General features: G+C 53.7%; 6 protein-coding genes across 6 annotated transcripts; 3 read left to right on the top strand and 3 right to left on the bottom strand.

The window, feature by feature from the left end:
* Nucleotides 1-64: 64 nt before the first annotated feature.
* On the bottom strand, nucleotides 65-518 carry VTN31DRAFT_6097 (uncharacterized protein; the record flags this gene model as incomplete). The annotated part of the gene is made up of 2 exons (XM_069406669.1): nucleotides 65-106; nucleotides 159-518. 2 exons carry the CDS (start codon nucleotides 516-518, stop codon nucleotides 65-67), a joined length of 402 nt encoding a protein of 133 aa, XP_069259179.1.
* Nucleotides 519-834: 316 nt separating this feature from the next.
* On the top strand, nucleotides 835-1,257 carry VTN31DRAFT_6096 (uncharacterized protein; the record flags this gene model as incomplete). Its single annotated transcript, XM_069406668.1, has 4 exons — nucleotides 835-880; nucleotides 936-1,079; nucleotides 1,136-1,148; nucleotides 1,206-1,257. The coding sequence occupies 4 exons, from the start codon at nucleotides 835-837 to the stop codon at nucleotides 1,255-1,257; spliced, it is 255 nt and encodes an 84-aa protein (XP_069259178.1).
* Nucleotides 1,258-1,394: 137 nt separating this feature from the next.
* VTN31DRAFT_6095 (uncharacterized protein) lies at nucleotides 1,395-2,789 on the bottom strand (the record flags this gene model as incomplete). Its single annotated transcript, XM_069406667.1, has 1 exon — nucleotides 1,395-2,789. One exon carries the CDS (start codon nucleotides 2,787-2,789, stop codon nucleotides 1,395-1,397), a length of 1,395 nt encoding a protein of 464 aa, XP_069259177.1.
* Nucleotides 2,790-3,552: 763 nt separating this feature from the next.
* On the bottom strand, nucleotides 3,553-4,384 carry VTN31DRAFT_6094 (uncharacterized protein; the record flags this gene model as incomplete). Its single annotated transcript, XM_069406666.1, has 2 exons — nucleotides 3,553-3,764; nucleotides 4,330-4,384. 2 exons carry the CDS (start codon nucleotides 4,382-4,384, stop codon nucleotides 3,553-3,555), a joined length of 267 nt encoding a protein of 88 aa, XP_069259176.1.
* A 3,396-nt stretch (nucleotides 4,385-7,780) lies between these two features.
* VTN31DRAFT_6093 (uncharacterized protein) lies at nucleotides 7,781-8,497 on the top strand (the record flags this gene model as incomplete). Its single annotated transcript, XM_069406665.1, has 1 exon — nucleotides 7,781-8,497. One exon carries the CDS (start codon nucleotides 7,781-7,783, stop codon nucleotides 8,495-8,497), a length of 717 nt encoding a protein of 238 aa, XP_069259175.1.
* Nucleotides 8,498-11,943: 3,446 nt separating this feature from the next.
* VTN31DRAFT_6092 (uncharacterized protein) lies at nucleotides 11,944-12,464 on the top strand (the record flags this gene model as incomplete). Its single annotated transcript, XM_069406664.1, has 3 exons — nucleotides 11,944-11,973; nucleotides 12,041-12,207; nucleotides 12,293-12,464. 3 exons carry the CDS (start codon nucleotides 11,944-11,946, stop codon nucleotides 12,462-12,464), a joined length of 369 nt encoding a protein of 122 aa, XP_069259174.1.
* Nucleotides 12,465-13,038: the final 574 nt, after the last annotated feature.

Below are 13,038 nucleotides of genomic sequence, written 5' to 3'. Positions count from 1 at the left end.
TTACCCTTTACTCACTCTATCAATCCATCCCTCCATAGCTAGAACCATGCCGAATCAAACCAATTCAAAGCCAAGCTTCTACAGGGGAAGTGCATACCATCGAATCCTATTCAACCCCCGTCAGTCTCTTCCCTCTGATCAAGAACGGATGTGAATACCATATCCCCCCATGCCACGTTCTGCCGAAATACCCCCCTCCTCGTCTCCTGCGTGAGAAAGCCCTGACTCCCCGCAACAAGCTCCCGCCAGTCGCGCGCAATCCGCTGCAGGATCCGGCCCGCCTCGAGCACCTGCGGGGGTTTCAGGCCGAACATGAGACACTTGCCGATGCGCCGTTTGATGAGGGTGAGCCATCGCGGGTCAATGGGCGACTCGGTCTGGGAGGGTTGGGTCTTCGGCGTGCTGTCCGAGGCCACATTAGCGGCGGCGGCGGGGGAATGGTGATTGCATCGCGGAGCAAGGGCGGCGGAGATGGAGTTGAGCGGTCGCGGTCGACGTAGTGTTCGTAGGACAGCCATGGTTGTGTCAGGGAACGTCGTATGACCGACTCAATCTTGGTGTTGGTCCGTGTGCGATGAGTAAAATCGAGCCATTGATTTTAACCTTGATCTCATATGCGGAATTGCGGAGAGACCGCGCTTTCGCCGAGGCGACCCTGCGTCCTTCGGTAACTCAAATCTTCAGTTCTCCCCCTCCGGTTAAATCTCCAAGAAACCTCAAATTTAAACTCAACTTTGCGATTCTGCAGACAGAAATACATAGCAGTGTCGGCTTATTCCCAGACGTCCCGTGCCCGCAGCAGCAATCCCAGTCCTGAAGGCTCAGCACATCGCCATGCCTCCCGCAGAACTCCGTCACCAGGTTCTCCGTATATACAAGGGTATCATTTTTTTGTCGTTTTCTGGACACAAAAATCGGAATTAACTGGGAATTAGAGCTCCTTTACATGGGCCGCGAGTATCCCTTAGGATATACCTACTTTCGTGATCGGCTGCATCGCGCATTCGCCAGCAAGGCCCATCTCTCGGACGAGCAGCAGATCCAGGACGCGATTCGAAGAGCCGAGTTCGTGAGAAAGGGTAAGTTTTCGGGACATCCTATTGCGACAGACAGACCGCTAATCGACGTTTGGCAGAAATCGAAGCATTGTACGTTGATGAAAACGTCCGGAATGATCAGTCACAGAGGTTGTTGACAGTATACAGGTACTACCTCAAGCGTTACCGAACACTCAAACAAAGATACGAATCCCAATAACAACGCCCGCCCAGCCCAAGCCCGAGCCAAACCCAAATCAAGCCACCCAGAATATCGAAAAAATAACAAACAAACCAGGGTATCTTCAAACACAGAAAAACAGGGTTGTGTCAGGGAGAGAGGAGACGATTGTGAAATCATTTCTTCTGCCCCCACCATGCTCCGACCTCGAGACACTCGCCGTTCGCCGCGCCGTTCTTGCGCAGGAGGTCCGTCGTCATGGCGGCCCACCATTGCTCCCATTCGTCGCGGGTCTTGCCGCTGGCCTGCATCAGAATGGGCTCCATGCCTTCGATCATCTGCACGACGGTGGTCGTCGCCAGCCGCCGCAGGGCGAGCTGGTCCTCTGTCAACGCCCGTTGTGGCCGCCCGGATGTCGACCATCCGAGCCCTTCTTTCTCCCATCGCACTTCTCCCAGCGGGATCGCAATCCGCCGGCTGCCGACGCTCCGGAAGCTGTCTGCTTCGGTGGTGAATTCTAACCCGATCGTGGCGCACGGCATGGGGTTGAGCCTGCGCTGCTCAAACGCCTTTTCGACCCATGCGTTGTAGTCCCGCAAGTACTGGTTCTGGGCCGCGGCGAACGGCGTGGCCGGCGAGATGGGGTAGGTCGCCGTGGCATTGGCCAGGGCCCGATCGTGCTCGGCGATGTTCGGCGGGCATGTGGGATTTGGCAGCAAGGCACGGAACACGTAGTCCGAGTCCCATATTTCGAGGATACCGCCGCGCTTGAGCACGCGCAGGGGCTCGGCAAGGAGGTTGGTCTGCTGCGTACTGGCCAACTGGCAGAGCGAGGCATCTTTGATGAAAATCAGGTCAAACGACTCGGCGGGGAATGGCAGCGGCAGCTTACGCAGGTCATGTCGCACAAAGTGCCAATCAATGCCGGCCTTGCGCATATCCGGTGCAATTGAGATGATGTCCAGCCCGGTAAAGGAGACATTGGGTCTGCCGGAGCGGGCAAAGTAGTCATGGCATCGGGCAGACCACAAGCCAGAGCCGCAAGCGATCTCCAAGACGCGCTTGGGGAGTTTCTCCCGCAGCTGAGGTGCGCAGACCGGGGCGCCAAAGACGTGCTCGAGCAGGATGGTGCGCATGCTCTGGCGGTGCACCTCGGCCACGGTGCACGGCAGGGGATAAGGGTTGTCCGGGTCTCGGAAATAAAACCGGTTGTTGATCCGGGTAAAAGGTCGCGTGGTGTAGTCGGGCGCCGTCAATGCGGAGGAGCCGGACGAAGCGCTGATACTGCCGGACCGGAGGGTCGGTTCAGACGGGATCGAGCCGTGATCTTGGTCGTGGAAAAAGGTAGGATGATGAGCAGGCGCCGAAGACGGGCAGAGGGGCTCCGTCTTCGGCGGAGGGGGGGCATGCATGAGCATGTCGGTTCTGATCGCCGTTGCCCACATGAGGGAATGCTTGAATTTGCCGCTCGATTCTTCTCTGGTGGATGGTCCCGATGGCGACGATGAGGAGGGATTTGATCTGCCGGGACGGTCGGAGTCGTTCGACTCCTGAGGGAGAGGGAAAGCCATGGTTATGACTTGCGCTGAGCCAGCTTATCCTTGGACCAACCGAATCGGATGGAGCCGCGCCTGCAGTGACCAGAATGACGGAGGGGGGGGAGCTCTGCAGCCCGAACCACGTGGAAAATGCGGTCCAAGAACACCGACTTGCGCGGGCTGAGAAAGTTCGGGTACGAGCTGTCTGTCAAGCATGCATAGTGTGTGGATTGACGGGATGGCCTAATCCCCGTTGGCGTCTGGCTAACGTGCTGCAACGGTCAACGGCGGCGGGCCGTCAGGATGACCTAGACCCTATTGGGCGCAGGCTCGTTACCGGATTGGGTTGCGCTAATTTGCGCTAAATTTTTGCAAATTGATCGTGACTCAAATTTGCAATGCTCCCCTTTTTCTCATGGACCCACGAGCAGACCGAGTTGAGCGCACGTGTTCCCAGCACCAGCGTCAATTGATTCTCTCCGATATGCAGGTACTATAACCTGGTAAACGCGGCTATCTCGTGGAAATATCCAGTCATGGACAGGGTTGAGATTGGCTCGATTTGACGGCTATGAATGCCGACGAGGAGCCACGATAACGACTAGTAGTATAGTAATACAATCTGAGCATCTCATCCACACGATCGAATTGGACGAGGACGTGTGAAATGTGATGAAGATGATTACGAGGCGATGAGGCTGATGACAAGGATTAATATATCAGAGGCGACTGATTGACTGCGTATAGAGTACTCCTGATGCTCAGTTCAACGGTAGGCCTATCCGAATACTACTTATTATGTAGTTACTCGGAGTAGACCTCGGATCTCTCTGTCACCCGTGTAAAACTTTGAAATCACCACCCAGATCTCCGGATCCGGTCCCGGAATTCGGATCAGATCGATCGGTGGCCCGCTGATCAAAGCCTCTGGAGACGCCTTGGGCGGTTGGGGCTTGTGCGCTGGACGCTTGTGCACAATGGTGTCAAGGAAATCGGCTCGCCCTGGCCCTGCAGATTTCAGGGCAACATTAGGTTGGCCAAGGATGCATCGTGGTCAACCGTCCAGATGGTACGTCGAGTCCAATCAGATGCGAAGCCTGGTTACATGTGCGGAGTTAAAGTTACTTTGAATTGGCCCTAGACTTCTCAAGTACAGGTAATTAGTAGGTTGCGGAATGGCACGGGGTTGTGTGCTGGAATTTCTCGCTGACGACCCAACCCGATCTCTCTGGAGATGAACTGATGCTAGCCGCGATGCGCTCGATAAGCGAAGAAATTCATGACGTGATTGTTAGAACTTAGATGAGAGAGGACGAAAGCGAGGGAAAAATGCTGATTCGGGACTTTAGGGCTGACTGACTCGAGCCTTGGCCTTTAAAGCCTCTTGGCCCAGTCGACATCCATACTCCTCGTAATTCGGATTGGCTTTGGTTTGCTCGAATCACTTGACTGGCGATGGGATATTCTTTCTTACTCGTAGTCGTCCGGAGTGCGCTTTGGTCAATGGCTGATGCCTCCAAGCAATGGTCTGTTGATCGCCTCCATGGTCGACCTGTAACCACCGACTCCATACGTATCTTAGTCTTGATCTCTCGAGGACTGGCTCTATTGATTAATAGCGAATCCATGTGCAACTGCCTCGGACTACGCTGGATACAATCATGTATCAGTCCGAGTACTCAAGAGTACTCAACAGTTCTATTGTCTGTTGCTAAACTCATGCTCGTGGCTGTCAAATCATGCCAGCCATTCATTCCAGCTCACCCAGGCGCAACTTCGGAGCCAGGCGAGGCATTGTCACGCCGCAAGAACTGCACGGCTCTCAACAAAGTTGTATCGTCTCTGTGCGGAGTACGGAGTACGAGTATATGCCGGAGACCTCGACATCAACCGTGCAAGGACTTTGCCCGAGATGATACTACAAGGACAGTGCCTGGCACAAAACCTCTCTCGAAAACGTCGAGATCCAAACCCAGGTCGCAATGACTACACACTCAAGAAAACACAAAGAGACAATCAAGCGCAAATAGCACTGATCCTGTGGACAACTGTGCAGTTGTCACAAACCGGCCATCGCCTCAGGCATCAACATGATGACTCAGCAGCCCACAGCCAATCAGAAACTGCCCCCTTGCTAGATGAGAGTCACATGATCCGACGTCGCTCACTTTGCAGGGGTTCCTCCAAAGCCGGATTCAAGCACCCAATCCAGCGCCTCGAGTCGACAAAGCTGCCTCTACATGAATTGCTGACCCATCACGATTGACTGTAATCGACTTTCTTTGCGACGAGTTGCCTGTGTGTGGACGCCGCTGCCAATCATACCGCCGTCGCTGTTCTGTGACTCACTCGCTACCTATATCGATTAGTCCCCGATCCCGCTGCTCTCCGCTAACGTCCGGTCTGCCGACACCAGCTTCCAGGACGGGATAACAGCTGCAGAGACCAAGAGATAGCGACTGAGACCGAGACTCCGCTGATCTGGTCGCATGCCGCTGGCCCCCCGACGGACGGGTCTGCCCAGTTTTTGAAGGAGGTGCTGCCCCAGGGCTCCATGTTGAAGAGAAGGAGAGAACGTGCGCGGCCTCGATTCCTCTTATCCAGCCAGTTCTCTCCGGATCCAAGGACATATATCACCAGCGCAAGCCCGGCTCTCAGAGGGCTCTTTGTCCGGTCTCACCTGCCACGTTAGATGGCAGATGGTCCCTATCGCTTCCATCAGCCTGGGGCCGGGCCGTTCTCCGTTCAACAAGCGCAGTCTCAACAACGCCAGACCCAACAGCCGTACTTCACCGCTCTCGAGGCCGATTCACCGGCGCTCGTGAACTACGGCGGTAAATCCCCTTCCCCGCCGCAATCGCCTGCTGCGCCTGTTTCCCTGGGCAATTCCCCCTTCTACCCTTACGCCATGTATAGCCAGGGCCACCAAGGCCAGCATGCTGCCATGCTGAACGGCAGCCAGGCCCCACAGAGATTTGCCATGCAGTTGCCAAAGTTCCAACATCAGAACCACCACCCTCACCATGCCCAGCAGCATCCCCATCATCCACACCTCAACCAAGCCGCGCATCAACTCAATCAGCACAACTTTGCCGCCGCCAATGCCCTTGCTGCGGCGTCGACTCCCCACTACACCCCCGCTCACCTGCAAAATGGCACGCCCGCAGCGGTGGAGGATGACATTGATGAGACTGCGATGAGCGAGCACTGGCAACAGCAACTGCAGCTGGCTGCCGAGTCGAGACAAGCAAGCTCCCCCCACTACTACGCGCGGACAGTCGCCCAGCAAAGCAAAGGGATCCAACTCATCCCGGTATCCCAAGCCGATCAATCAGACGGCGCCGGCGATAAACAGGGAGGTGGTGCATCCAAAGACGGCTCGCGACAAGGCTGGAAGGCTCTCGACTTTGGCGGGCAGGGCCTGCGCGCGCTGTCCCCGCCGCTGTTCCAGTATCAGTTCCTCAACAAGCTGTACCTGAACCACAACAAGCTCAAGACATTGCCGCCAGCAATTGGGCAGCTTCGGAATCTGGTTCATTTGGACGTATCGAGTAACGAGATCAGCGAGCTGCCTCCGGAGATCGGCATGCTGACCAACCTGCGCACCTTTTATCTTTTTGACAACCACCTGCATACGCTGCCGTACGAGATGGGGTACCTGTACCGTCTGGAGACGCTGGGGATTCAGGGCAATCCGTTGAACGAGGTGCTGAAGTCGCAGATCATCAAGGACGGGACTCGGGCCTTGATCACATATCTCAAGGAAAACATGCCTGGTGGGTTTTTCCCATGGGATCTATAGAAAATTCAAGCCATGCTAACAATGTGTAGTGGATCTGCCTCCCGCGGATCGCGACTGGATCGTTCTGGATGAGACGACCCCCAAGAACTCGTTTGAGCGATTTACCGTTCTCTCGTACAATACCCTGTGCGACGCGTCGGCGTCACCGTCGCATTATGGTTACGTGCCTTCGCGGGCGCTGGGCTGGGAGTTCCGGCGTGATCTCCTGCTGAGCGAGATCCGCGGTCATGATGCAGACATTGCATGCTTGCAGGAGGTTGACAAGGGCAGCTATAATGAGTTCTTCCGCGAGCAGCTGGCGTACAATGGCTACAAGGGCGTGTACTGGCCGCGCGGCCGGGCGATGGGCATGGGCGAGGAGGAAGCCAAGTCGGTAGACGGCTGCGCAACATTCTTCAAGGACAGCAAGTTTATCCTGCTGGACAAGCAGATGATCAACTTTGGGCAGACGGCGGTGCGGCGGCCGGATGCCAAGGGGAGGATGACATTTACAACCGGCTCTGGCAGAAGGACCTACATCGCCTTGTGGTGTTTCTGGAGCAATATCCACTGAGCTCCAACCAATGAAAGCAGTCAGCTTTCTCTCGTCCTTATTCCAATAATTCCACCCGTAGCTTATCTGAACGACAACCCAATCCAACAAGATCATCTGCGTCCCCCTCCATTGCAGAGTACAATACAAACCGCGAACGTCGCCCAACATGGCCATTCCAAACGAAGCTCTCCAAAAGGTTCGTCCTTCCCTTACTTCCTCCCTCCATACTCCCATCCTGACGCAAGAGGAAAAATACACAACAGGTCATCCAAGAAATCGAAACCCGCGCCATCGCCGCCCAACAACAAATCAACCTCGTCAAATCCCAAATCGGCGCCAAACAACGCGACCTGCGCCTCTTGCAACTCACCGCAAATGAACTTCGAGGGCTACCACAAGATACAAATATCTATGAGGGTGTTGGGAAGATGTACGTCAGGAAAAAAAAAATCAATCCCCCTTTGCAAAGAGAATGGGACATTGTATAATTGACGGAGGGGAATTGGTGGGGTTAGGTTTGTTGCTACGCCAATTCCAACGGTCGATAAACGCCTCTCAACAGAGTCGGAGAAGTTGAAGGGGGATATTGGGAATCTGGAGAAGAGGTTGCACTATCTCGAGACGACGCAGAACAACCGGCTCTGGCAGAAGGACCACATCGCCGTTGTGGTGTTTCTGGAGCACCGCATGACGGGTCAACGGCTGATCGTGGTCAACGCGCATCTCTACTGGGATCCGGCGTTCAAGGACGTCAAGCTCATTCAGTCGGCGATCATGATGGAGGAGCTGACGAAGCTGGCCGAAGGGTACGCCAAGTGGCCGCCGTGCACGGACAAGACGGCGTTCCGCTTCTCGGAAGCGGACGGCGAGGAAGGTGAACAGCAGATCGAGCCGGCGCCGTCGGCCGAGTACAAGAGCGGTGACGAGATCCCGCTACTGGTCTGCGGCGACATCAATTCGGCGCCCGGCGAGGCGGTGTACAACCTCATCGCTCACGGCGGGCTCACAGAGGAGCACCCGGATCTCGGCAAGCGCATGTACGGCAACCTCAGCCGGCAGGGAATGACGCATCCGTTCAAGCTCAAGTCGGCCTACGGCATGATCGGGGAGCTCCCCTTTACGAACTACACGCCGGACTTCAAGTCGATCCTGGACTACATCTGGTACTCGTCGAACGCGATGCAGGTGACGGGCCTGCTGGGGGAGGTGGACAAGGAGTACCTGAAGCGCATGCCCGGGTTCCCCAATTACCACTTCCCGTCAGACCACCTCGCATTGTTGGCGGAGTTTACGTTCCGAGCGAAAAAGGGCCCCAACAAGCCAGTAGAGGCGGAGCAAGGACGGGATCGTGATCGAGAGCGGGACCGAGAACGAGAACGAGAACGGGATCGGAATCCGTCGTGACGGGATGAATTTAGTGATGCTTTTTTGTCTTTTGATGGTTTGTTGTTGCGTCATGTTCCATATCATGAGGGATTGGTGTCTTTTTTCTTGTTTTTTTTTTTCTTTGTCGTTTTTTGCGTTTGGTGCTGCTGTTGCTATCTCGGAATCTTGTTTTCTTTTTCTGTGTATTCTCTCCATTCATTCGTTTCATAGTTCCTGGCTTTGTTCTCTGTATCATTGGTCGTATGTATGTCCTGCCCTTTGCGGACGGTACGGTCGTAGGGTTGGAGTTTTGGATTGCCAGGATTGCCCGGATGCCCATTGGATTGTCTAGGTAGTTGAATTCATTGGACTCAATATGTTGTCGAGCATCACTTTGTTCGAAACTCCCATCACAAACTACGGTTTATTATATAACGGGGGAAACGACAGCTGGGTTGATAGGTACTATCAGAGCATCTTTTGCTGGCAGAATCCGGAGGCGGTGAGTGGTTGCCCACAGAAATACTCCTAAGGTACCTCTCGTCCTCAGCTTCAACAATTCGACTCGACAACTTATTTCCTTCTGATTGTACGGAGTACGGAGTACTGCGTACGAGGTTATGAATTCTTATGACATATATATATACTAAAGTTCATTCCGCCAGAGCGGCAACAATCAATCAATTATTACAAAGGCACTAGGAGTACTTGTCTGGTACTTCGACTACTCGCACAAGGAACCGGACCGATACACAGCTATGAATTATGGCTTCCGAAAACCCTGGCCCTCAATTGTTGTTGCGATTAAGAAAAGCTCAAGAGCCCGAGCTGACAGATACGACGCGATCCTAACGCCAACGTCTGTGGAGCGTTATCTCGAGCTCGTATATGGCACCCTCATTTCCAACGCTGTCTGTTGAAAATGACCCCTCCGAGATGTCATCCGAGATAATGACGAAGGTGGATGGCAAATGGTATCCACAGGAACTTCGCCGTTGGGATGACTTTGAGGATGAGCATGATCGGATTAACAACTTGTGGAACCGTTGTCCACTAAGTAGCTTTTTCCTTCGCAAGTCGAAGTCTTAGCGAACAGCAGGCCACTCTTACAACGTCCCCAGCAAAACGAACAAGACGTCCGGTCCTATTTGGAAGGCGCCATCGAGTTCCCGTTACAACAAGTGATCGAGGCGTACCTCCAACAGACGGGGAATACGGACCGGTCGGTTCTATCTTCAAAACCGAGCATACGGTTTGGGCGAGAAGGACGATGCGAGTGCCGGGGACGAAAGAACGCACCCAACGGAGTCATCAAACCGCAGAAGAACACGGCCGATACCCGATCGCTGGGGCATGTGCGCATCAGAGAACGGAGAGGTTCGTCCAGTCTTGGTGGGAGAGTACAAAAGTGCTGGCCTCGCCCTCAGACCTCTTTTCCCGAGTTCTCAGGCGCAAACAGTCCAAGATAGTCAACTCTGAGGCGAAGTGTGAGGAGACCGTGGCGCAGGTTCTCTGCCAGGCCTTCGACTACATAATCCGAAGTGGCCTCCTGTATGTGGATGTTTCATCCCAGCATTCGTTGATACTTCTGAAGATTGAGGAGTTGGCTGCTTGGAAACTATCCTTCCACTAAATGCCAGTTATTTCTGAGCGCAATTTCGAGGCACGAGGTCTTCCATCGTCCAGCTGGCGACCTTGGCCATCCCGGCTCCGCGATCAAAAAAGATGTCTGCCCAGTGGATCAGGGACGCGGAAGAGTCTCTCTACGACTGCCCCAATTTCCCTCCTGATTTTCTTCCGCTCGACAAGCCCCGGCGTTTGCGACAGCATTTGGGGGGATATGTGAGGAGAGTGGTGAGCCGGATGATCCAGCCGATGCGGATTATGTTCTGCCGTCTTCCGTTCGATGAGAACAGTCAAGAAAACAGAGTGGGTCGTCTCAAACGGAGAGTGGCCAGCGTCTCTGGTCTGCTCGAAAGCGCAGTGCGCCTCAGGAAAAGTATTGCACGCAGGCCTGTCTTCTCGGCCTCATCAACGGCCAGTGTCTGGACCCAGGATGCCCAAACACCGCGCGACATCGCAGAGGCACGGCCACGACGAAGCATCTACTGATGCGAGAAGATCTCGGGAGACTCACTCGGAAGCAGCTCGCGCGCAATCTCGATCAGGGTTGTATCTGCCTGGATCGATGGGGCATGTTCGGAGCCATTGGCGTGCTTTTAAGATCAAGTTGTCCAAGTATGACTACGCGTTTGTGGCGAAAAGTGTACAGTAGTCGGTGGACGAACGTCACGCGTCTATACTCGGCCGGCTCCGCTTCAAGGTACGAGGATCCCGGTCTACCTGGGCACCATCACGTTACAGCAGCCGTATCCCCCTGCCAGCCTGGCTCGTGTTGCACAGATGATGCTAATGTCATGGGCAGGGGAGAGACTTGGTGCAATGACCTGGCCCGAAAACGTCGACATCTCAGCACAACGGCAAAAAAAGCTGCAGGCGCTCGCATCGTCAGGCATCAGGCACGTTGACATCCGTGATGCGAATCTAGTATGGAACCATGAACGGCAGCGGGTGGTGGCGATCGACTCCGATCGGACAACTATCTTGAACTTTCGGAAGCGGAAGACATCGCCCTTGCCTGGAACATCACCCAAGCCGAGAAGGTTCGAAACGAGAGGCCAGATACGGAACATCATCCCGGCTGGAGTTAAGGAGGAGAATCCGCCGCATTGAGCGGTGGATTTTACGATTCATAACTAGGCATTTAGCCTACATGACGATCGAGTATATAAACTACTCGCCGTTGCCTGAGAGCACGTTCATCTTCTCAGGCGGCCAAGGGCTTCCCATCACGTCCGGGCCAACTACTGCTCGTATCTCTGACGGATGTGTGTGGATGTTGAACCGTTCACGTCGCCTTGCCTTTAGAGGTGAACGCATATCGACGAATCGAAAAATTCAGTCGTACTTTGTCCCTGCCATACATCGTTCAGTTCAGATATGAACGAGACCTCATAGTAACTGGCGAATTTCAGAAAGGGTTCTAATCGAGGAAATTATTGGTACGGAGTACGAAGTACTCCGTCGAGTGTTCCATTGCTCTACAATTCAGGACGGGTTCGTCGTGGATTTTGCGATGGTACGTTGGTTGGAGCATGGAGGACATCTGCACACTCCAGCCGCTGATGGGAAAGATCTTCAGTTCCGTATATATATAGTCTTGAGACTCGAGAAACCCGAGTGTCTCGATAAAGACTTGTTAAGCTTACGACGATGTCATTGGTCAATAATCCGATTTTCCTGAATTTTGATTGGCCATATTTTGAATATCCACTGAGCTCCAACCAATGAAAGCAGTCAGCTTTCTCTCGTCCTTATTCCAATAATTCCACCCGTAGCTTATCTGAACGACAACCCAATCCAACAAGATCATCTGCGTCCCCCTCCATTGCAGAGTACAATACAAACCGCGAACGTCGCCCAACATGGCCATTCCAAACGAAGCTCTCCAAAAGGTTCGTCCTTCCCTTACTTCCTCCCTCCATACTCCCATCCTGACGCAAGAGGAAAAATACACAACAGGTCATCCAAGAAATCGAAACCCGCGCCATCGCCGCCCAACAACAAATCAACCTCGTCAAATCCCAAATCGGCGCCAAACAACGCGACCTGCGCCTCTTGCAACTCACCGCAAATGAACTTCGAGGGCTACCACAAGATACAAATATCTATGAGGGTGTTGGGAAGATGTACGTCAGGAAAAAAAAAATCAATCCCCCTTTGCAAAGAGAATGGGACATTGTATAATTGACGGAGGGGAATTGGTGGGGTTAGGTTTGTTGCTACGCCAATTCCAACGGTCGATAAACGCCTCTCAACAGAGTCGGAGAAGTTGAAGGGGGATATTGGGAATCTGGAGAAGAGGTTGCACTATCTCGAGACGACGCAGAAGAACAGCAGAGAGCATATCGAGCAAATGCTGAGAGGTGGGGGGTCGAGGTCGTGAATGGTCGAATTTAGCCGGCGGTACAAAGCTGGACTTTTGCGAAAGAAAAGAGCTGGTCGCTGCGTCGAAGGGCAGGGTTGAAGTGTGCTCGGGTCCCTCACGATAATCGACACCTCTCCAAAGCGACGAGGAGGAGGAGGAGGAGTTTTTTGTACGAAAGGAAACGAGAACAGGGTCCCACAGGTTTTGTGGCTCTGTTATCAGAGTCGGCTCCTTGCTTCAAGAACCTTGCCCCGATATTGCAGCTACTGCGAGACAGTGAACCGATACAGCCTGAATTAATGACGAACGATTGCATCAAGCCATGATTCAGCAATTAACTCCATTTCGTCTTCGCTCCTCTGGATCAATTGCCATGAAGGAATTGCAAGAATCTAACAAAGTTTCGTTTTTGTTTCGTCGTCCAACTTCCCCAGAAACGCCTCCGATTCAAATTCTGTTTGATTCAACGGAGGCAGACTCTTGATCCTCCCGTTATTATCAAAGTATTTCCGGACCAGCTCCGGGTTCCCTTGCTGCAGCAGTGACTGCGGAAACAGGCCGAAAAAATCCACGACTTCATGAACATGGTACT

Source organism: Thermomyces dupontii (assembly GCF_041956625.1).
Source record: "Thermomyces dupontii strain NRRL 2155 unplaced genomic scaffold VTN31scaffold_6, whole genome shotgun sequence".
NCBI classification, from domain to species: domain Eukaryota; kingdom Fungi; phylum Ascomycota; class Eurotiomycetes; order Eurotiales; family Trichocomaceae; genus Thermomyces; species Thermomyces dupontii.
The sequence above is the reverse complement of the archived record's forward strand: the minus strand, read 5'-3'. Positions and strand labels throughout refer to the sequence as shown.